At 37.8% G+C, this 23,940-nt stretch overlaps 1 protein-coding gene across 2 annotated transcripts; it reads left to right on the forward strand.

Annotated features, from left to right (window-relative positions):
- Positions 1 to 970: 970 nt before the first annotated feature.
- On the forward strand, positions 971 to 22,339 carry slc12a9 (solute carrier family 12 member 9). Of its 2 annotated transcripts, none has more exons than XM_056236924.1 (14): positions 971 to 1,350; positions 2,330 to 2,543; positions 2,697 to 2,831; positions 5,860 to 5,997; positions 6,105 to 6,407; positions 13,654 to 13,761; positions 13,925 to 14,036; positions 14,153 to 14,310; positions 15,795 to 15,877; positions 15,978 to 16,102; positions 16,687 to 16,879; positions 16,959 to 17,133; positions 17,973 to 18,119; positions 21,061 to 22,339. In XM_056236924.1, the coding sequence occupies exons 2-14, from the start codon at positions 2,348 to 2,350 to the stop codon at positions 21,882 to 21,884; spliced, it is 2,697 nt and encodes an 898-aa protein (XP_056092899.1). In that variant the 5' UTR covers positions 971 to 1,350; positions 2,330 to 2,347; the 3' UTR covers positions 21,885 to 22,339. The 2 variants fall into 2 exon arrangements, with proteins under 2 accessions (XP_056092899.1, XP_056092898.1); XM_056236923.1 differs by having other exon boundaries at positions 2,345 to 2,543.
- The last annotated feature ends 1,601 nt before the right edge of the window (positions 22,340 to 23,940 follow it).

A 23,940-nucleotide genomic window follows, 5' to 3' on the forward strand; every position in this document is an offset into this window, starting at 1 on the left:
GGAAAATAAGCTAATGTGCATTCTAAAAATCTTAACAGTTTGAATAATGAGGTATCTATAATTATTCACTTTATTTTGAAGTGTGCATGATAATATACTGTACTTTCATTACCCCAATATACCGTACTATCGAATAATGGCACGTCTAATTCAGTCTAAGGCCTACCGGTACTTATTTTTATAAGAATTGTGGTGTTGTGCAAAACACTCCTCACATAAAGTTCATTCAGTAACAGTTTGGTCCAGAATCAATTGGAGTTATATTGGAAGATATATATTTGCCTGCTTGTATGAACATTTTTACACATCAACATATCATTTATATCTATATACAAATGTACAAAATACCTCATCAAACATGCAGCATAGCCAGAATTTACGAGTTGTTTTCATGCATAAGAACAACTTGATGTTACACTGCGCAAAATTGAAATGGGTTCCAGATAAGAATAAACTGTTCAATAATGCATTTTCTGGTCTTGAGAATTCATTTTACTCACCGTCATGCAACAATGTGCATCCTTTATAAATCAGAACTGAAACTAATTATTTACTTGGTATAAATGTAGCACTTCAAAGATTTTAACATTTTGACCTGACAAATAAAAGCAGAAGGGAATACAATTAATAAATACATTTATAAATGTATTTAAATACATTTAAAGGCCTACAAACGTGATCATTTTTTTTTTTTTTTTTTTGGCATTTTAAACACACAAGAAGTTTAATACAACCTAAAATGAAGAAATGTGTATGGTAGCCTATATTTGATTTCTGATTTAAAAAAAAAAGACTGATCAGATAGGTCTTTAAATAACGAGTCAAATAGTAAACAGCACATGGTTTTCTCATGTTCTACTCAAAATCATCCCCCTCTTGTGATATTTCACCCGTCCTATCTGTGGAGTCACATGGGCACTTTCTCTGTCCCGTGACTTTTTTTTCTTTTTTTTTTCAACAAATAAAGAGTCAGCCAGGCGGCGCACAGTCCCGCCGTGCTGCCGTATGAGAGCACGGTTTCGATTAGCATCTTTCCATGGACCGTTACGTAATAGATTTAAGGTTTTCATTAGGTCCTGCTGTCTGTTGTTCATTGTTAGGTCCACAGGGGTCTCACGCCATCCGTCATGTCCCGGGGGTTTGATCACGAGATCTGAGAACTTTCTACCTGCGAATGTTTAAAGAAACGAAACCAACTCGACATGATGCTCTGAGAAACATTAGGATATCCTGCATCCACATTCTCAAAACGAGTAGTTTGGTTTCCTTGTGGTTTTGTGTAGTTTCTTCCTAAAAGCGGAAGTAACCCGCCTTTAGATCGGCGTCGCCGCTGTTGTTTATAAACGACAGGTAGGTTGTGTTTGTTTCTTTACCTCCCTACTGTACTTTACCGTTAACGTTATGTGTCATGAATGATAACCGTACACGCCCAGGCATAGTCTGTAACTGCTTAAGGAGATGTCTCATTCTCCTAAATGTCGGATGCCTTTTCTGGAATGAATGTCTGCTAGTTTATTCAAACTACTTGGATGTTGTTGTTGTATGGCAGCGGGGTATTTTATAGTCAGGTTATTCCCTTTTACCTTTTTAGGACTTAACATTTGTTTTTCAACCGCGTATTTCGGATTGTTTACATTGTCATGCACTTCCGCTACTAGAACGATGCAACATTTGTTGTAAAAATAAGACGTTCAATGAGACATTCATTGTCTTGTGGTTTCAGTGTTCCCACTGTCATTGAAATCTAGGGCAATTTGAAAACTGATTCAGGCCTGAAAAAGCCATGGAAATTAACAAAATACTAAGCCACTGACATTTCTATAAGGGATTTAATGAGTTATGCTCTGCTCTAAAATAATTAATCAGCTAACGTTAGATGTTTTGAATGTAAACCGTAAAAAAAAATAACATAAAGCCAATATAAGATATCCTTATCCAATTATCATGAACTTGACATTACCATTGTGATTGTTTTTTATTATAATTGTATTTATGCTTTTTGACCCATTTTTTAAATAATAATAATTAGATTACAACAACAAAAATACACACTTTTTTGATGAATTGAAAGTTCAAAAGAATAGCGTTTATTTGAAAGCAAATTTTTTGTTTAACATTGTAAGTCTTCACTGTCATTTTGAGCAATTTAGTGTGCCCTTGCAAAATAAAAATATTACTGACCCCAAGCTTTTGAACAGTAGTTTAGATTTAGCATATTTCAATAATAATAAAACCAGTCAAAGCTCTTTCAATAGCTGACAAAAGTTTAAAAAATCTATTTGTCTTTTTTTGTTTGATTGTACTGAACAGGAAACGGTTTTATCTGTAGGTTCCTGTTTTTCAGACCATGGCAAACGAGCACTCGCCTCTTCTTGTTCACGGGGTGTACAGCATGATGGGAGATGCTGAAGATTCCAGGGGTGGATCAGCAGTGACAGGAGAGGGATCCCCCAAATCAAACCCCCGCAAACTCAACACCTTCTTTGGTGTCATGGTGCCCACCATCCTCTCCATGTTCAGTATTGTGCTCTTTCTTCGCACAGGTGAGTGTGACATTGGAAAAGACAGAAGAGTATGGCAGGAGATTTTATAAAGCATTTTAATATGGTGATGTATATCACATTATAACTCCCCTCTGTGTGGCTCTGGGTGTGTTTTTTTTGCATAAATAATTCTGATAAGTGTCTATGTTTCAGGTTTTGTTGTGGGCCAGGCCGGTCTTCTCCATGGTCTCCTCATGCTGTGTGTGGCCTACTTCATCATTTCATTGACAATCCTGTCAATATGTGCTATTTCAACTAATGGAGCTGTGGAAGGGGGCGGGGCCTATTGTATCCTTAACCAATCTCTCTGGCTTATAGAGTGCTATTTGCAGGGTGAATTCCAAATGCTGTTTTTTGAAGGGCAATAGTGCAACAGTGCCCGCCCCCTTTTTCAGCGGCGCTGGTTCTGGAAATTTTTTTTTTCTTTAATTTTTCCCATAAGTATTTTAAAATAGTCTTTGTTAAAGGTGCAGTGTGTGATTTTTAGCGGCATCTAGCAGTTCGGTTGCGAGTTGCACTAAGGGCTCAGCCCACTGCTCACCCATCCCTTTCGAAGAAGCTACAGTGGCTAAAACGGGACAAACATATCGTCGTCTGAGACAGCAGAGAATAGCCAGAGTAAGCTAAGAGTGTGTAACATTGTCACTGTTTCTGTACCACAGTCCATTATAAACCACATCATGGATAAAGTTTACAAAGCCATAGTCAGGTGAGGATCAAGGGTCTTAATATATAATAATAGTAATCAGCTGATTGTCTCACAAACGTAACCAGCACATTTCTCCCCACATGGCAAACCCATAATACAGCGAGGGAGAAGAACCACTAAACTATGCAACTATATATTTTTATGACAGGGTAGTAAAAGTTTAGCTGGCTAATATGAGCTGTTACTGTGGCTGAGCTGGTTAAAGCGTGAAGCCTTGTTTAAACTCGATGCGTCCGCATGAGCCCAAAGGTGCGCGCGGCAAAAATGACATGATTGTAATCAGCGCAGCAAGCCCTGAAAAGTGAAGCCAAAACGTCTCGATCGCAAGTGCGGTTTGGTGCGGTGGTGTGACGTCATGATTGACAGCTGTGATTGACAGGTTCTCTGAGCGAAGTAGTCACTGAAGCACCAACAGACTTTTTTTCGGGATCTTCGGAGGACTGAGGAGATTGGAGCTTTAAATTTAATATATACATTTCTATAATTAATTTTTTTTAAAGTGCCGGAGCGTGTGCTTGCGATTGATTCCGCGAGAGTGAGGGCGGGGCCTTGATTTCGCGGCTTACTTCCTGCTCACTACTGCGCATGTCTGGTCCCGAAATCGCTACTGCGCAGACTCGAGTTCCAAGATGTCAGCGACGGGTTGGTGATTCCTGTAACTGTTTTACGGTCAATGACAAGAGTACTAATAGCTGTCTCACGACCGTAACCAGCACATTTATCCCCACATAGCAAAGCCATAACACAGCGAGGGAGAAGAACTAAGTTACATGAAACAATCCAACTACATATTTTACACCACTGACAAGGGAAAAGTCACTACTCACGGTGTCTATGGCTAGCTTCTAGATTTCTGCTGCTTCTCTTTCAAGGTAGTGACGAAACGCGCTCTGTAGCGTTGTTTGTTCGCTGTCGGCTACGGTAGAAACATGTCGACACAATATGTCGACCTTCATAGAAGGGGGTGCCCGTTGTTATGTAGATATAAATGTCTCATTCTAAGGTAATAAAAACATTACGGTTTATTAAGCGAGTTCTTTATACACCACTGAAAACATAGTTATGGATGTCATATCTGTTAATAGATACTCAAAATTATGACACATTGCACCTTTAAAGAGTTATAAGCCCTGAACCAAGCCAATCAGCTATGAGGTGAATCACTACACTACAAAGGTACAAGACTGTGTACTTAACTGTTTTATTGAGGGTAAGAACTACTATCCCATGAAGCATTGCAAACTGCATAATCAAATTAAAATGATAGAGAAATAAAAAAACTACTCGTTTACAAATGTTGATTTTATGTATAAAAACAATACATTTTAAGTTTATTGCAAAAATATGCATATATACAAACATGTCAGCATTTTTAGAGCGTAGGGAGATAGACTCGATTCCCAATGCTTCATGGGAGTGGGCGTCATTTTGGTGTGTGTTGTTTTTTTGACTCTCTGGTAATGTAGTTTTTAGTAGTCACCACGAATTCCACTGTTAAACACGATTATTAAAACAAAACAAACAAAAAAACGCTGAAATAATGTGGACTGACGGCTTTAACAGAAACAGATACCATGGATGAACAACCTTGTAGCTCACAGTAGGCCTGTCTTTAAAGGTTTATAAGCTATCGTTCAAAATCAATTTCCTTATGGAGTTCAAGATAATGAATAAACCGAATCAATTAAACGGTTGGTTCTCCCAAAAATGAAAATTCTGTCATTAATTACTCACTCTCATGTCTTTCCAAACCCGTAAGACTTTTCTGTTTCTTCGGAACACAAATGAAGATTTTTTTTTATGAAATCCGAGAGATTTCGGAATTAAATAAGTGAATGAACATTTTATGGTCCTATGACTTCCACAGGCAAATATATATATATATATATATATATATATATAATACATTTAGACCGCTTAACATTGTGATTGCTATCAGGATATGAGGAGACTTTCAAACAGCATAACAAAAAAATGTTTTGTAGAGAATCACCTATTGTACTTTTAATGTTGAACCACTTTAGTCACATGGACTATTTTACCTTTATTAAGTCTTTAGTACCTTTATGGGCCATGAAAGTGGTAATGACGTTGCAGTCTATGTTGGGATGCAAAGCTTTTGGATTTCATCAAAAATAATCTTAATTTGTCTTACTGGTTTGGAACAACATGAGGGTGAGTAATTAATTAAAGAATTTTAATTTTTTGGGGTGAACTAACCCTTTAAGTTGTTTTGTTTGTGATATATTACTGACATTTTCGTCATGCATTTCATATGAAGTTTGTATGACTATCTTTGTGAGGGCATTAATTGATATAATGCAATCCTACCCCCGACTAAATGACTAACTCTAACCTTAACCCTGAAACCAGGGTTAAGGTGAGGATAATGAAGAAATGACATTGTCTTTCATTGCTCCCTTTGCCAAGTGCATTCCAAATGGCTAAATTTTGACAAACAGGTGCCTTCCTCCCTCCAAAGTCTCCCCTTCAAGGGCTTTGCCCCTCAGAGTGAGAAAGGCATATGGATGCTCCCTTCCGATTGGAATTTGTTGTTCATGAGTGTTTGTATATTGTTGTTGTTGACATTTAACTCTTTAGTATTAGTCATGATCAGTCGTTCTCTGGGGCCAGAGTTTGGAGGCAGTATCGGCCTGATGTTTTACTTGGCGAAGGTATGTGCATGTGGCGTCTATGTACTCGGCCTGGTGGAGGCCATACTGGACGTCTTCGGGAAGGATCCTGGTGAGCGCTGCATTGAAGCACACTGTACTAAACAGTCTTTAAAGCAAATGAAATCAGTAATACAGAGCTTTTTTTACAGCGAAGCTTCTCTTTTCTTCTCTCTCCAGGCTCTGCTGTGTCACAGGGGCTACGAGTGTTGCCGCAGGGTTACTGGTACACCGTGTTGTACTCCTCTGTAGTGCTGTTGCTATGTCTGGTGGTGTGTCTGGTCGGTGCTCATATCTACGCCAAAGCCTCTTTTATCATTCTGCTGGTGGTGACGGTGTCACTGATTTCCATCATCATCAGCCCCCTTATAGTCAGTCCACAGCGCTTCAACATCACACACACATACGGCAACAACCACAGCGTCACTGTCAACCCCAGCTACACAGGCTTCAACGGCACTACATTAAAGAACAACCTTGGACGTGAGTGAGATTATCATCAATGCAATAATGATACTGACTGTTATGGTGATGACAATTGATGCTCTTTAGCAGTTATATTTCAAAATACCGTATTTTCCGCACTATAAGGCGCACTTAAAAGCCTTTAATTTTCTCAAAAAACGACAGTGCGCCTTATAATCCGGAGCGCCTTATATATGGGTGGTGAACACACGTTCACCAAGACGGGGAGACAGCGCCGGGCGACTTACGCCACTATCTGCCAATGGATCGTGGACGCCTGGGCTGATATATCAGTCTCAACTGTGATCCGAGCTTTCACAAAGGCAGGAATAATCTCTTTATTCAGCCAGCTCACATACCCTGTTTTCGGTCGAAGTCCACAGTAGTCGATTGTAGAGTTCGCGCGCGCGCGATCAAACCTCCTGTCTCGGATGAACTATCCGAACTCTCCATTTGAGCTGATATTCTCAGAACACCACACAGCACCGTCATCGGCTGACAGCTGACAGTCTGTGTCTATCGGACTGACACACTCGACAATCGCCTACTGTGGACTTAGACCGAAAACAGGAAGAAAATACGGGTATGTGAGCTGGCTGAATAAACATAATTTTTATTCATATCTTTCACATTTACTGCCGTCAGATTCAACGTGTTCACTCACATGGCTTTGCACTTGTAATGACACATTAATGTTGTTAAGAGGCTAAAAGCAGGTTTAAAACTTGCCCCGTTTAAGTCAACAGGGTGCAAATTTTAAAAAGAGGATAACATGGTCGGCTTTTGTCGTTGTTATCGTACTGACAGCACTCCAAATTTACAAAAAAATGAGCTCAATGTTAAAATTGACCGGAGTTCTCCTTTAACGTTTGAACAACGTTACCATGGGAGTGAACGGAGTTGTCAGAACGCTTAATAAAGTTTGACTTTATCTGACTGTTTTGTTGACGTTCCCTTTAGCATATCGAGTAGCCCCAGAGTGCAGTCTGGACGATGGGGCGGGGCGACACTTTTAGGTGGGGCGACACGTGTCGCTCCGCCCACACCCGATTTTATTGGTTTATAATACAGCAATCTTATTGGCATAGAAGCTTGAGGCACGAGCATGCGCATTCCTTTATGTACGAGTTTATGAATTATCTATGACGCTGTTTGGCCGTACTATATTAAGTGATAACCATTGCGATTTCAGTAACGATCAATTGGATAATGTTTTGATGAACTTACGAATCAAGTTAGATGAAGTTACTGTCAAAATGTATTCACAATTCACATCGTTTCAAAGCAGCTTTACAAAAAGTCATATTGTAAGCTTTAATATTGAGCAGTTTTATGGCTTGGCGATATCACAAAATATGTTGCTGATAAATAATACACTGTTTGAGATTTAGCCTATACTATATTAATTTACCCTGCAGATAGCCTAAGTCAGTGCCACTTTTGGTGGGCAATGAGCATGACTGCATGAAATTACTGGCAGATCAAAGGAGAGATCATTTCTATGTGGGCTGATTTAGACAATATTTTTCCGCATGTCATGCAGAGCTCCTTAATTTTACATCATTCGTTTATGCTTCTTCGTTTTTCCATTAGGATCAGTGAATAAACACAAACTCGGGATTTTACACAAATTATTATAATTCCCTGTATTTCAGTAAAACAAAGGATAAATCCGAAAGTGTGTTTTATTTTATTTTAAAGCAAAACCACGGTGACAAATAAGACAGGCTACCAAATAGCAAGCCCTGGCCATTGGGTTATGTGCGTACAATGGGAATAAAATCCGTGCAACGCTGCAATGTGAAAATAAATTTTTAAAAAAAAGTTTTTTTTTTTTTTTTTTTTTACTAAAACAGATGTTATGTTGATCTATAGCAAATATTACAATGTAGGCTATTTAAGCAATTGGCCTACATGTTCATATCACTTCTCTGCTGGGTGTTTTATTTATTTTATTACAGCCTATTATAATTGCACAGATTTATAGCAGTGTGTTTTTTTTATGGTTATGCAGCTAGCCTATATGTGAGTGTTAATATTTGTAACCATTTTTATTCAGTAGCCTACATGAACATGAACACGCAATGCCATGGTGGATGAATAAACAATTGGATTTTTAATACCTGATGTCACAGTCACAGATAGACAGTCGTACATAACCGGTTGACACTAAAAAATATAACATAGGTCTTTACAGAACCAATAGGACCTCATATTGTATGAACAGGTAATCAACCAGTAAAAGTGTTTGCCATTAAACATTTTATTTGCACTTTGTACCAAATAATGCAAGCATTGGATAATCTCGTTAAAAAAACAGACAACAAAAAACGGTCATGCTTTAGAATTTAAAATCAGCTGCTTACATTCTTACAGTCAATATCATCATTTGCGTAAAATCCCGAGTTTGTGCTGATCCACCGATCCTGATAGAAATATGAAGAAGCCAGTGAATGACGCACTAATCTAATGTAAAACATCTCCCTGAAGTACAAGTAACGTCACCAAGCGTTCGTTTTTAAACAATAACTTAATCTATACTGTGTCTTAAGTATAATAAAGTATTAGCCAAATAGATATTAACAAAAATTACCATGGTAAACTGATAATAAGATACGATTAAAGTGAGCATTTAATATTTCTTTGATACGGCCAAATCATTCACAAAATCGTACATAAAGGAATGCGCATGCTCAGACCTGAATCGTTTACACGAGAGAAAGAGTTGCGACACTCCCATAGACCGCCATAGGAACTTTGGAATGCGATAGTACCGCGTGTCGTGGAGCAGCCAATAGTTCCAAACACTGATAGTTCCCCCATTGAACCCCATTAATTTTCAGTGCTTCCGAAGTACGTTCGCTGGTAAATGAATGAAATTACTGTATTTTTTACTTTTACACACATTAGCCGACCTCTCGTGAATCTAGTCTGTAGTTATATTTTATGTAGCCAGTTTTAGTAAATGTTTATTGGAAGATAATAGGTTAATTGCAGCGATAGCTTACGTGACCAACACTTCACTAACGTTAGCTAACTGGTAACCTGATGTATATAATATATAATATTTTTAATAATATTTTATATGTATATATATATATATATATATATATATATATATAGCCTATATATAATATTATATACATACACACACACACACACACACACACAATTCATTTATTTAAATGGGTTAGGGCTATGCATGTGCTTATATGTATTTAGGAACATAGTTAATTCACTCATTAACTATCTCTCCGGTTTAATTTTATGAAGAATATTTTTCGGTTGAATATTTACCGAACATTGCTGTATATAGTCGTTGCTTTCTACGTTATGGGAGCAGTCTATTCCCTCCTAAATCATTCATTTGTACATGCACAGCGTAATTATTTATATTTTATGTTGGTTGGAATTCTGAACGGACCGCAGACCTCTTTGCGTGATCACGAAGCGGAATTTATAAGCAAGATCACGGGAATCAATAGCCTAATACAGCCCAGTTGTGCTAAAATAAATATCATGAGACGTCCATCATCAGATGAATGACATGGAAAAGTTAAGTTAGAGCCGCTAAAGCCAGTGCTATTACTACCCATGCGAACATGAACACTAGCGTTTCCCTCCAAAAATATAGCCTAAAACTTATCTAAGTTGTCACCCTGCCTCTCCAAATGCAAAACTGACATTAACAAAACGCAATAACAGCTTAAAAAGTACTTGGGTGTGTGTTTTATTTTATATTTACCGTTTAATAATGCAATCGCTGCTGTCTGTCCATAGAAGAACATGACAGCCCGCGTACGTTTTGGAACTATTGGAGCTTACATGAACCACGTGACAGCCGTCGCGGCGACATCAAAGCGTGTCGCAACTCTTTCTCTCTATGGTTTACACCAATAAGATTGCGGTATTATAAACCAATTAAATTGGGGATGGGCGGAGCGACACGTGTCGCCCCGCCTAAAAGTGTCGCCCCGCCCCATCGTCCAGACTGCACTCTGGGGTACTACAGCATATCTAGTGGATGCATAACGCAAACCCAGTCAAACGTTTGACTGCAGTATCTCATGCGGCTTATAATCGAGACACCCCTCGCTGCAGCCTGTAGCACGATGACGTAGCTGGATGGTCCATTACGTATTGGATGGAGGTGTGTTTTGCTGACGTCATATACGCATGCGCAGTGTCGATCTCTGATTATAATTCGCATGCGCTGGTTTTAAGTGACATGCATGCTCAATATTGTACTGAGATGATGTTCTAACCTGTGTAGTATAGTACTGCTAAATAGTTATAAGTAATTATTGATAAATAAGTAATTATTTACATAAATGGGATGCTTATCCGAGTTTCACACATAGGCTATGCAAAATAGTTAATTTTACAACATTTTAAATCACATGATTTTAAACCTAAATTTGATAGATTAATAGCATGTCCTCAGCACCTCAAGTTTTTTTTTTTTATGCGTGTATATAGAATTTTTTTTTTTAAGCCATTTCATTTTATTCAGGTCAGATTTGCTGTTGAGTGGAAGCGAAAATGAATCAAGTAGCCTAATTGTCTTTGTAATTTTAAAGGTACAATACAATACAGTCTGTAAACATTTTAAAATACCAGTACACATTCAAGGGAAAATGCAAAAATAATAACAGCATCAAGAAAATAAATCTTGTCAGATGTAAAAAAAAAAAGAAAAAGAAAAAGTGCTTGATATTTTGCCTGGTAAGAGTTCCTTCTTTAATGGCTATAGCCTACTCATTTTTCCACAGTGATCTGTAGCCTACGGTTCCTCTTAATTTGCTGTTCAGTGTCTGCAATACATATGGTAGGCTATAAGCTTGTTTTCGCCACAGAGTGAGAAATAAAAAAGGTAAATTTTTATCTCACTATTCTGACTTTTTATCTCAGAATTGAAGTCGCAATTGCAGGTTATAAAGTCAGAATTGCGTGATATAAAGTCGCAATTGCGTGTTATTAAGTCAGAATTATGAGATATAAACTCGCAATTGCGAGGCTACTTGAAATTCTGGCTTTATAATAGCCTACGCAAATTGGAGATATAGGCTAAAGTCAGAATTGCATGATATAAAGTCGCAATTGTGTGTTATAAAGTCAGAATTGTGAGAGAACTATTCTGAGGTAAAATGTGACTTTATAACTGGCAATTGCGAGTTTATATCTCACAATTCTAAGAAAATATGTCAGAATTGGGAGATATAAAATCTTAATTATGTGTTATAAATTCAGAATTGCGAGAAAAAAGTCAGAATTTCGACTTTATAATACCAATTGGGAGATATAAAGTCAGAATTGCATGATACGTCGCAATTGCGTGTTAGGCTATAGCCTAAAGTCAGAATTGTGAGATATTAAACTATTCTGAGGTTAAAAAATAAGTCATTTTTTCCCTTAGAATTTGACTTTATAATTCGCAATTGCGAGTTTATATGTCACAATTATGAGAAAAAATGTCAGAATTGGGAGACGTAAACTCCCAATTATGTAGGCCTATTATAAATTCAGAATTGCAAGAAAAAAAGTCAGAATTCTGACTTTATAGCACGCAATTCTGACTTTATTTCACGCAATTCTGACTTTATAACATGCAATTGAGACTTACATCTTGCATACTGACTTTATTTCTCAGAATTGTGAGATATAAAGTCAGAACTGCGTTAAATAAGCTCGCAATTGTGAGGAAAAAGTCGCAATTATATATTTTAAAATGTTTTATTCGGTGGCGGAAAAGAGCTTCCATCCTCAAGTGACCATTTATATTTAACTTTATTCTTCTTGGAAGATCAAAGCACGTGCGATCGTTCACCAACTCTCTACTCTCTCTACACCTAACGTTACTCTAACTATAGAATCAATTCTTAATGCGCATATGAACGCCATCAGCATTTATCACAGGTTCTTAAACATTATTTAAGAACCGCTATAAAGCCAAAACAATCTAATTTACCTTAAATTATATGTTTATCTCTGCTTTGAAACAATCTACATTGTTAAAAGCGCTATAAATGAAGTTGACTTGACTTGACTAGTGCGCATGCGTCTACGACGTCACCAAAACACACCTCCATCCACTACGTATTGGACCATCCAGCTACGTCATCGTGCTACAGGCTGCAGCGAGGACCTCTTGTTATAATCCGGTGCGCCCTATATATGAAATTTTTTCTAAAATAGGTAATTCATTGAAGGTCCGCCTTATAATCCGGTGCGCCTTATAGTGCGGGAAATACGGTACTTCGAAGACAAATGAGACTGATCACAATTATGGAGTCCTGTCTGTTAGATGAAACATTTAGTGGAAAAAAAGGTATATTGGACAGTGGGATATTTATATTTTTCTAATGATATTTTAAAAAACGCAAACAAAGAGGCAAACATTTGACAGAAGAATTGAACGTTCCTCAAAAGTACATTTTGATTTACAAGTAAAGGAAGTTTATAATGAGTTTTTGCATATAAGTGTAGTTTGAGTTCAGCAAGGATTTTAAAGAAATTAATGTTTTCATTCAGCAAAGATATATTCAGTTGATCAAATGTAATAGTAAAGACTTTTGTTATTTTAACAAAATAAGAGGGATCATACAAAATGCATGTTATTTTATATTTAGTACTGTCCTGAGGGGGAGGGGGGGGGGGGGGACTTTTTGAATTTGAAGATCAAGGTAAATTGAACTTAATCCAGGAGACATGGAGCATTGCATTCATTGTGTTTCTATCTGGAGCATCAATGAATGTTTGAACCTTTTTTAATAGTTGTGTTTTTTGAGTCCCTTAAATGTCCACTGTGTGAAAAGATGTATCTCAAAATCATACAGTCACTGCTGTAAAGGGTTCAAATATGCAAAAGATGCTGGGAAACTGAAGGATTTTTCTGAATAACGTTGGACAGTTTAACTGCACAGGACAAACAAGGGACTCAAGAACAACCATCACAAAAAAAAAAAAACTTTTGAGCATGACTATTATAAGTACAGTAGTACAGAGACCAACAGCAGAAACAGAAAGTTATCCTTGAACTATGTACAAACATGTCAGCAAATTCTCCATGAATTTCCACGGTGTTGATATTATTGTAGTGTGGTACAAGTACATGCAAGTACAGTAATAAAATGTAGTTTTCCACTAAAGTCATAAAACCGTTCCAATAACAAACGCACAATAGTTTGCAGAAGCAAAGCTCTTTTCATTAATTTATTTAATTACTGCACTGGCATGAATTTTGTTCATATGTCTCCTCCTGTAGCGCGCTACTCTCTGGACTACAGTACCAACACAATGATGTCTTTCGCTACTGTATTTGCTGTGATGTTCACTAGCTGCACAGGCATCATGGCAGGAGCCAACATGTCGGGTACAAAACCACATACACCATTCACGCAGTTACTTTAATTTTTAAATACTTGGATTCTCTTTTTGGTTGCTGATGTGTTTGTGTTGCCTTTTACAATACTCATAACAACTCTTATGACAGATGAGTTTCAAAAACATGTCATTTGATTTGTCCACTTCCTCAGGTGAGCTGAAGAACCCCAGTGAGTCAATACCTAAAGGGACCATCATAGCGGTGTCCTACACCTTCTCTGTCTACCTGCTTCTCTTCCTGCTCCTGAGCTCTACCTGTGACAGGTTAACGACACTCAAGCCACATGGAAAAACATTATGCGTTTACACAATGCTTTATTTTTCCTCTCATTCGTCTCTCCTTTATTCCTCCTGTCGTTCTCTTGGTTTCTCTCTCTCAGGTTGTTGTTGATCAATGATTATGCAGTGTTCCAGCGTGTGAACGTGTGGCCTCCGTTGGTGACGATTGGGGTGTACTGCGCGTCTCTCTCAGCTGCTATGTGCTCCATGATAGGAGCTTCCCGAATCCTCCACGCTCTTGCTCTGGACCAGCTTTTTGGTTAGTGTGCATTTGAGGGTTTGGTCTTTTTAAGGGACAAATTTCAGACTGGAAACTGATACTGAGATGGTGATATATATGGTATGGTTGTTGACATCTCCACAAGAAGTGTTATTGGCAAATATTAGTAAGCAATACTTGGAAAACGGTATTCATGGTTCCTAAGAAAAATGATCAGTGAATATTTTGTTTTGCTTCATTTTTGTCACATTTTATAGGCTGTTATATGGTGTGAGAGGTCATATGTTCTGTGCAAGAAGGTAAAAAAAGGACATTTTAACTAAAAGAATCATAACACATGCTCATTTCCTTCAATCATTTTCTACTGAAATCGGTTAATTGACAGAATCAAAAAACAATCTATTCTTATTGAGAATTTATTTATGAAAATTTCAAAAATGTTCCTGTCAAAACATATTTAAAAAATCATTCACAGAAAATTATTTGTCACACAGTGGGATCGTGGTGACAGAATTGTTACAGATTATTAATATATAGAAACTTATTGTAGAAAAGTTATGTAAAGCATAGTTATTTTTACAGAATAAACAAGTGTAAAATAGCATAAATGTAAGATATCTAGAATGCAAGCCTCTTCAAAACACCAGTACACATTTATTCAAAATATAATGCATGTACAAATAGGAAACATCAGTTCACTATTTTCAGATTGTTTGCATAAAAGAAAAAGAATAAGAATATATTTGTCTTAGTGTGGCTCATTTATCATGGCTCATATAACACGGTTTTAAATTCTTGTATGATTTAATGTAACACACTTTTTCCAAGACTCTTACTAAATTACTATCTGATTATGATTATACACTAGAGTTGAAATGTTTGGTGTCAGTAAGATTTGTTTATGTTTTTGAAAGAAATATTTTATGCTCACCAATGCTGCACTTATTTGACCAAAAATACAGTAAAACGATTTTATTTATTTATTATTAATTAGTAAAATATTGTGAAATGTATTACAATTGAAAATAGCTGTTTTTAATTTATTACATTTTAAAATGTAATGTATTTATATGATGGCACAGCTGAATTTTCAGCATCATTAAAAATATTTCATTCATGTACAGTTTTTCAGGATTTTATAACGAATAGAAAGTTCAAAAGAACAGCATTTATTCAAAATAGAAATTTTTGTAATAGTGTAAAAGTACTTATTCTGACTTTTGACAAATTTAATGCATCTTTTTGGAATAAAAGTATCAATTTCTTGAAAAAATAAAATGACCCCAAACTTTTAACTGGTAGTGTAAACATATAAAATGATGTCCTAACAGTATAATTCCCTGGATATAGGAAATCAAACTGTCAACCACCCATTGACGCAGTAACTAAGTTACATGGTTGAGTTTGAGGAGACTGTTATGATATGATGGTGTAATAGTATCCTGGAGTGAGATGATAGTACTGCTCTGTTGGGGTGTGTCATGGGTTTGTTGATCTGTGCTGTGTGTGTGATATGGTTTCAGGTCTGCCTCTGGCTCCGGCTGCAGTCACCTCCAGCTCTGGGAACCCATGGGTGTCTGTGCTCTACACCTGGGGCCTGGTGCAGGTACAGGGAGCTGTGTGCATATGTCTTTGGATGCTATTTCTGTGACACGTAAAATATGAAGAGTATGTCTGTTAAGATTTTGTGTGTCTGTGTGTTGTAGTGTACACTGTTTGCTGGACAGCTGAATGTGATTGCTGGTATCGTGACAGTATTTTACCTGTTGGCGTATGCTGCGGTTGATTTGGCCTGTCTGGCTCTGGAATGGGCTTCCGCTCCAAACTTCAGGTGTGTGTGTGGGGGTGTGTATGGGTGGTTTTCTTATAAGGTAATCGTGACTTTATATCTCACAATGTGACTTCATATGTTATAATGTGACTATGTCTTGCATCTGGAACTGTATTTCTTGTAATTGCGACTTCATGACTTTTTTTTCTTACAATGTAAGAATCTCTTATTTTTAACTTGTGTCTAATAATAACCTTTTTATAGTTTTTTTTACCCTGAGTTGGTGTTTCAGTTTGCTTTTGATAATCATTCAAAGGACATGTTCTGTGAATTCTTTAGTTTGTAAATGTACTCTACCTTTTAAAAGTTTGGGGTCGGTAATATGTTTTTTATAGTCTCTTTTGCTGACCAAGGTTGCGGTTATTGGATCAAAAAAAATACAGTAAAAACAGAAATATTATGTGTAAAGTTTAAAAGAACAGCATGAAATAGAAATCTTTACTGTCACTTTTAATTTAATGCATCCTTGCGGAATAAAAGATTTCTTTCTTTTCGTATTGATTTCTTAAAATCGTAATAACCCCAAACTTTTGAACAGTAGTACAAGTATTTATCTCTATATTTGAATTCTTCTTTCTTTCCAGGCCCACATTTCAGTTTTTCTCTTGGCACACATGTTTGTTGGGTATTGTCAGCTGTGTGGTAATGATGTTCGTGATAAACCCAGTGTATTCCTCGGCCAGTATCGTCCTGCTGCTGCTCCTCCTGCTGATCCTGCACTACCGCTCTCCCACCAGCAGCTGGGGCTACATCAGCCAAGCACTAATCTTCCATCAGGTACATACACACGCACACAAAACACATGTGAATACACTAAACTTTAAATCTATAAGACAATCTTTCTGTGCTCTTTCAGGTGAGGAAGTACCTTCTGATGTTAGACTCCCGTAAGGATCATGTGAAGTTCTGGCGGCCTCAGGTCTTACTGATGGTTGCGAACCCACGCTCCTCCTGTCAGCTCATCTGCTTTGTCAACCAGCTGAAGAAAGGAGGGCTGTTTGTTCTTGGACATGTGCAGATCGGAGATCTAGGTAGGACAAAAGGGGTATTAGGTTCAGGCGACAACTTTATGAGAGAACCCAAGTTTCACAAGACCCATAGACCAGTTTCTACCCTTCTACCCTTGCTAGTTACCACTTATGTGTTTTTATGATCTCTGGCTGAAATCCAGACGTTTTAACTGCTTCCTACGATTCTTAAAGAAAAAATCAGCGATCATGTATACCTGATGTTTTGGAATGCTGCTTTCTCCAAAAACTATGTGCAGTTGCATAAACATTCCCTGAGTTCATGTAAATGGGGTCATTGTTGCTGTGTGGGTCTGGTCAGGATGCTCAAACAAACAGAGCCATGTTTTGATAACATCACATAGTCACAGGGCTTTTACACTTTTCAGGGAAGTCGGATACGCCAAAATACCTTAGGTTGTTTTGTTTCGGTTACATTCTTGCAGCTAATGTAAATGTTTCCATTGTAATCTGTTAATTTCAGTCAGTTTGGTTGGTTACTCGGGCTCATCCACAAACTTTACTCACCCTCATTATGTCGTTCCAAACCTGTATGACTTCTTTCTTCTGCGGAGCATAGAAGAAGATATTTTGAAGAATGTCGATAACCAAACCATTTTGATTCGCATTGACTTCCATTGGATGGACAAAAAACACTTCTTATTAAAAAAAAATGTATATCTCAAAATATCTTCTTACTGACAAATGTCTATATGATGACAGAATTCTCATTTTTGCTTGAACTATCCCTTTATTATACTAAACAGTCTTCCTCTCTTCCTCCTGTAAACTCATTTTACTTTATCATGTTGTTGCACTAACAATGGAATGGAGCAAATGACCAAACGTAATCTCTCTTGCAGACATGTTGCCCTCTGACCCAGTGCAGCCGCAGTATAATTTCTGGTTGAGTCTGGTGGATAAGTTGGGGGTAAAGGCCTTTGTGGATCTGACTCTTTCTCCCTCCGTCAGACAGGGCACTCAACATCTGCTCCGCATCACTGGACTGGGTGAGACATTTCCTGATCAGGTTATCTTTTTGACTCAGAGCCAGAAAGCACTTCCTTCAGTTTAGCTGAACACAGAGCCGATCCTCCCTATACGCGCACTACGCAAGTTGCGTAGGGCCCCACAAATTACTCAAGGCCCCGCCTCCCCCTCGTGTCAAAGCGCGTCAATCAAAGTTTACAACATCGATGAGATAATTAAGCGGAACTATCCTTCTGGTCACGAAAAGAAAGACTGAGAAAAACACCATGTGAATTGAAAGCGCGTATCTATACCACAAATTTAATTTCTCGTGCCATTTATACGCCAAAAATAGTTTTTGCGTGCATATGATAGGCCTACGCAGTTTTCGCGTGCATATGATACGCACTTTTTGGCGTGTAAAATGCACGGACTCCACACCCCTAATCCTACCCAAGAGATTTACAGTGCAAAGCATATGCACGCAAAAAAACATTTTGGCGTATAAATAGCACGAGAAATGAAATTCGTGGTATAGATACGCACTTTCATGAGATTACGTTTGGCAACGGTGTTTGTTTATAAACTGCAGCTCGGAAAAGATAACCACGTCGCGCGTTAACATGAGTTCATATGCGCATGCACGAAATGAAACGTGCACTTTCCAGTAAAACATATATGGGGACCAGTAACCAGTACAATATGGGCGTGATGACACTCCTCATTATAGGCGCTCATACTTTTAAAACAAGACAATGATTATCTAGTCTCCAAGTCAGTTTAGTTACAACTCTGCAATAAAGCAAGATGGAAAGCAATCTATTGTCATTGACTATATTGCATTTAAAATGTTGATTGGCTGGACATACAGGTCAATATGGATGCACATCCCTCAATAAATAATAACCATCAAGTATCAAGTATTGCTTTTATCATTTAAAACACAGTGACAAGCAATGACAAACCATTTTAGCTTTTATTCATTCACAGAATGCATTTTTGATATCAATAATTAAATTTGTACTATTTAAAGTGTGAATGATTGATATTAATATAAAATATGTCTATTTCTGATATCAGGAATTACATTTTCATTAGTACTAACTAAACGAGGGAGGATTGTTGTGGGAGAACTGGGGTGTCAGGTGTGACTGTGTGGCAATGGCAAATGGTTTACATGGCTCATGGGTCAGGTAGGAAGGCCCCTTAACACTAGAACGGCCACGGCGGTCATTTTGACCGTTTTGAATTTTATATCTGCAATAACTTTGTTGAAAAAATAAATAAAATCCTGCTGGTACCTGACTTTTCCTAAAAGTGTCTGTATTTTCATTTAAAATGTTTTTAATATAAATTACACATAAGGCAAAAAAATAAATGAACATATTTACCTATTTCGGCCATAGACGGTCATATTGACGGCACTGAATTTCGCGGTATTCTTTTGTTACATTTCTCGCGGTTGACCTTTGTCTATTAGGAAATAATCAGACGATTCAATTGCAAAATGACAGATATGTTTATTGAGAGCTGGTCAGATGCTGGGAGAGTTAAGGTGTTTAAATGTCTGGTATGAAGCCCTTGGCAGCACAGGGACGCTGCGTGTAGAACCATGGAGTGCTGAACACGGGATAACACACGGAAAACGGATACAGGCAGGGAACAAACACGCAGGAAAAATCCACAACGATCTGACAAAGACTAGGCGACAACAGTAACACTAAAAAGGGTCGAATGCTGATCAGTTGCAGCTGGCGCGTTGATCAGAGCGGGCGTGCTGATCAGCTGCATTGATCAGCGACCACGCACACACACACGCACGCACACACACACACACAACAAGACGAAAAAGGAGACAGCGAATTCATAAACCGTGACATTGTCTCTCTCATTGTCAAAAAAATATCTAAATAAGATACTTTTAGTTGTTATTATCTTGTTCTGAATTATGTTGAATGGATATGGAAATATTGCTAGGCCTATCTGTTGTGAATATGCGATAATTACGGGCTACTGATATTATTATTTATAATTAAACTTTTTTAAATGTACAGTTTGGTGTTGTTTTGTTTTTAAAAGATATCATAATACAATAAATGCATTAATCTCTCAATTGGGTATTTATCATTAAAGATATAGAGATTGCAATCTAACGGTCAAAATGACCGCTTGTGGCAGTTCTAGTAGTTATGGAATTCTGGCACTTCTAGTGTTAACAGATTTTTGCTTAGGGCCCCAGGGAGGTCAGGATCGGCTCTGGCTGAACATAATCTTGAGTTGGCTGTAAACAATCACTGTTTGTGTCATTCAGACTTTTGGAGTTAGGCATTCACAGATTTTCTGATAAATCGCATTCCTTTAAACATTTCATTTGAGGTGTGAGTGTGTTTTTTGTCTGTACTCGGTGTGAAAGGCAAGTCTATGGCTAAATAAGGACAAGAAACGACTTCATCGACTTTTGTCCTCATGGGCTGCATGCAAAAACAAACACACTGCACAGTGTGACAGGTGTAGCCAGATTCACATATAGTTGACTCTGGTGGTTCCTTTTAGTGAATCAAAAACATACAGCACATGCAGTGTAGTGAATTTTAGAAACAAATGACTCTTGTGGGCCGGTTCTTTTTAGTGCATCAAAAACACAAAACCAGTATAGACTGTTTCACAAACAAATGACTCCTATGAGCTGGTCCATATTAATGATTCATAAAGATACAGCACAACCAGTCTAAACTGATTGATGCTGGTTCTTTTTAGTGAATCAAAAACATACAGCACGACCAGTGTAGTCCATTTCAGAAACGAATGACTACTGTGAGCTGGTTCTTTTTAGTGAATCAAAAACTGTTCCAATTCTTTTAATGAACAGTTTAAATAAGTTTGAAACTCTGCTCTGTATAACATGACATGTAGAGAATCTTCCAATCAGAATCAAATTATTAAAAATGTATCAATACTTCTATGTATTCTCTTCTTTTCCAGGAGGTATGAAGCCTAATACCCTGGTCTTGGGCTTCTATGACAACTGCTACCCAGAGGACTACTTCCTGCAGGACCCTGTCTTTTGCGAGGGTGATAGGGGTGAGGGGGATAATTTTGGGGTTGACCTCCCATCCTTACAGGCTCATTTTCCACTGGTGCGCCATGCAGAGAGCCCTCGCACGCTGCAGCCCGAGGAGTATGTGAGCATCATCCTTGATGCCATAAAAATGGGCAAGAATGTTTGTTTAGCCAGGTACTTCTTCCAGCTACCTCCTGATAGCAAAGGTGCAACATGCATTAGGGGAAATGACAGCGTGGACACCATCGACGTGTGGCCGACAAACCTACTGTCCCCTGACAGTGCCAGTTACGCAGACGTGTGCAGTCTTTTCCTGCTTCAGATGGCGTGCGTGTTAAACATGGCCAGCAGGTGGCGTCGTGCGAGGTTACGTATATTCGTCTGTGTGGAGTCTGAATCGGGAGACCAGGGCTGGCTGGCTAAAGAGGAGCAATTTAGAGAGTTGCTGGGCAAGCTGAGGATTCGTGCCTCTATTAAGATTGTGGCGTGGGATAACGTGGCACGCATGTTTAGAGCGCAAAGCTCAGATAGGCAAAAAGTGTCTGAAGACTTCCTGTGTGCTGTGAATGCCCTGCTGAAGCAACACAGCTCTGCAGCAGCGGTGCGCTTCCTGTACTTGCCCCACCCTCCCTCCAGTTCGGAGCTGTCACAGCAGTACCTGACGCAGCTGGACGCATTGACGCGAGACCTGGGCCCAGCTCTCTTGATTCACGGGGTCACACCAGTCACATGTACTGAGCTCTGAGAAACAATAACCAAAGCGTGTTTGTGTGATAGAGAGGAAAATCTGAAATGTTAGTGAGCGGAATACAAGTGTACAAGTACTCCTTAAATGGTGGGTGATTTTGAAGACCATCATAAATGGGTGGAGTTTGTGCTCTTGGTAAAAATGTTATTTAAAGATGGATGGAGTGTGTGTTATTGGTGAAAACGGCTTGTGTTTATGGGTGTATACTGCCAAATCATGTTGCATTGTGCGGTTATTTTTGCATTCTTCATGCGTCTCCGTTTGATCTCATCAACAGAAAGTTTAGTGTTTTCGTGGAAAGAGAGTGTCTGCATATAAATTTGAATGGCTAATGTTCATTCAAGTGTCAGACAGTAAATGTAAATATTTAAACGGATCCCATGATCCATGTTTTTGTGTTTGTGCAAGACACTGTATGGGAAAAATAACATTGACTTTAATTAGGATGGAAAGAGTTTAAATGAGAGAGATTAAATGAGATATGGTTATTGTTGGCACACTAATAGGGCAAAGTGAGCCTGTTCACTCAATTTCTGTTATTGTGATGCACTGTTTGAGCGTTTTGTTAATCATTTCTGCTTTTTCACCTCTGAACCCATTTTGACCCAGTTAGAGCTTGCAGGCCAATGAGGAGTCCTCACGGGTTTAGGTCATGTTTGGTGTGATGGCAGAAATGCTGTTCCCAGCTTTCCGATGAGTTCTTACTATGGATTTGTGCATTCATGGTGTATGTACTGGATAATCATATAGACAGACATGCTATTTATTATTATTACATTTTGTGTGTGCTTGTATGAGAAAGCAGGGGGAAAGAGTGAAAGTGTTTTCTTGTGCACCTGTTTTCATTAGTAAGTTTTCATATTGTGGGGCTCATGGAATTCCCCTGACCTTTTGTTGTCTTTGCACCCTGTTGATTTTGTGTGTTTCTTGCCGTTTTTACAGTTCAAATGCCTTTTGTACTTATGAATGTTCTGACTGGCTGAAGGCAGAGGTGAGAGGTCATGAATGGCATCTGATTGGTCTGAGAGGATGATGATGTTTGTGTTGAGTCTGTGCTGGTCTTTGGGAACTGAAAAGGGACACTGGCTATAAATAATACTTGAATATTTTGCACATTTGCGCATGTGTTAATTTGTTAGCATTAACAAAAAACAATGCAGAAGCCCAAGAATATCAGGCCTTTATCATAGCTGTACAACAATTGAGGTCTTCTGTATACAGAATGGAATTACTTATTTAGCATAATTGTATAAAAAATGTTTTTTAACAGTGCTTCAAGTATGTAAAAATTGCGTTACACAATCCAGTTTACATAGAATCTGGAATATTTAGAAATCAGAAATTGTTAAGGCACATCATTAACATTAATATACTTTCAAAAATACATTCATACAATCACAGTATACACTCATGATCTTTGGTTGACAATTTAGCTCAACAGGAAGTTCAGTTAGGATGTACTGCAATTACCCAGCACTAGCTAGCACTGTATATGCAATAGCTTAATCATATGACTAAATGTAGAGTTTGTAAACCGAAGACTAAATGATTAAACAAAACATTTCAGTTTCATCTTTTTCCTTCATTGACTCTTTCTTTATGCTGAAATTATAATTCTATTCCACACTAGAGTGTGTTCATGTCACATTATGGAAAATCAATAAGTACATTAAGTATTTAAATAGCCTACAATATAAACTAGCTATTATAAAGTAGGTAATGTGTTCCAGTCCTGTCCTATGGCTCTTTTTCACATTTCCAAATAAAAAAAATTAAAAAAACGTTTTACAATTAAAAATTTTCACATAGTCTTTGTTAAAGAGTTATAAGCCACGACAAAGGTACAAGACTGTGTACTTAACGGTTTTAGTGAGGGGAAAGAACTACAATCCCATGAAGCATTGCGAACTGCATAATCGAATTAAAAACGATGGAGAAATATAAAACTCTGATTATATATATATATATATATATTTATATATATATTAAGTTTATTGCAAAATATGCATATATACAAATTTTGGTATTTTGAGAGCATAGGGAGATCGCAGTG

Source organism: Rhinichthys klamathensis, unplaced genomic scaffold, assembly GCF_029890125.1.
Source record: "Rhinichthys klamathensis goyatoka isolate OS25496 unplaced genomic scaffold, OSU_Roscu_1.1 h1tg000473l_1, whole genome shotgun sequence".
Lineage (NCBI taxonomy): Eukaryota > Metazoa > Chordata > Actinopteri > Cypriniformes > Leuciscidae > Rhinichthys > Rhinichthys klamathensis.

What these genes read in the sequence shown, in the direction of transcription:
- slc12a9 (XM_056236924.1), top strand. Translation starts at nt 2,348, where the DNA reads ATGGCAAACGAGCACTCGCCTCTTCTTGTTCACGGGGTGTACAGCATG. An exon ending in CTGAGCTCTACCTGTGACAG is followed by an intron (nt 14,037 to 14,152) that starts GTTAACGACACT and finishes TCTCTCTCTCAG; the next exon opens with GTTGTTGTTGATCAATGATT. An exon ending in AAGCACTAATCTTCCATCAG is followed by an intron (nt 16,880 to 16,958) that starts GTACATACACAC and finishes GTGCTCTTTCAG; the next exon opens with GTGAGGAAGTACCTTCTGAT.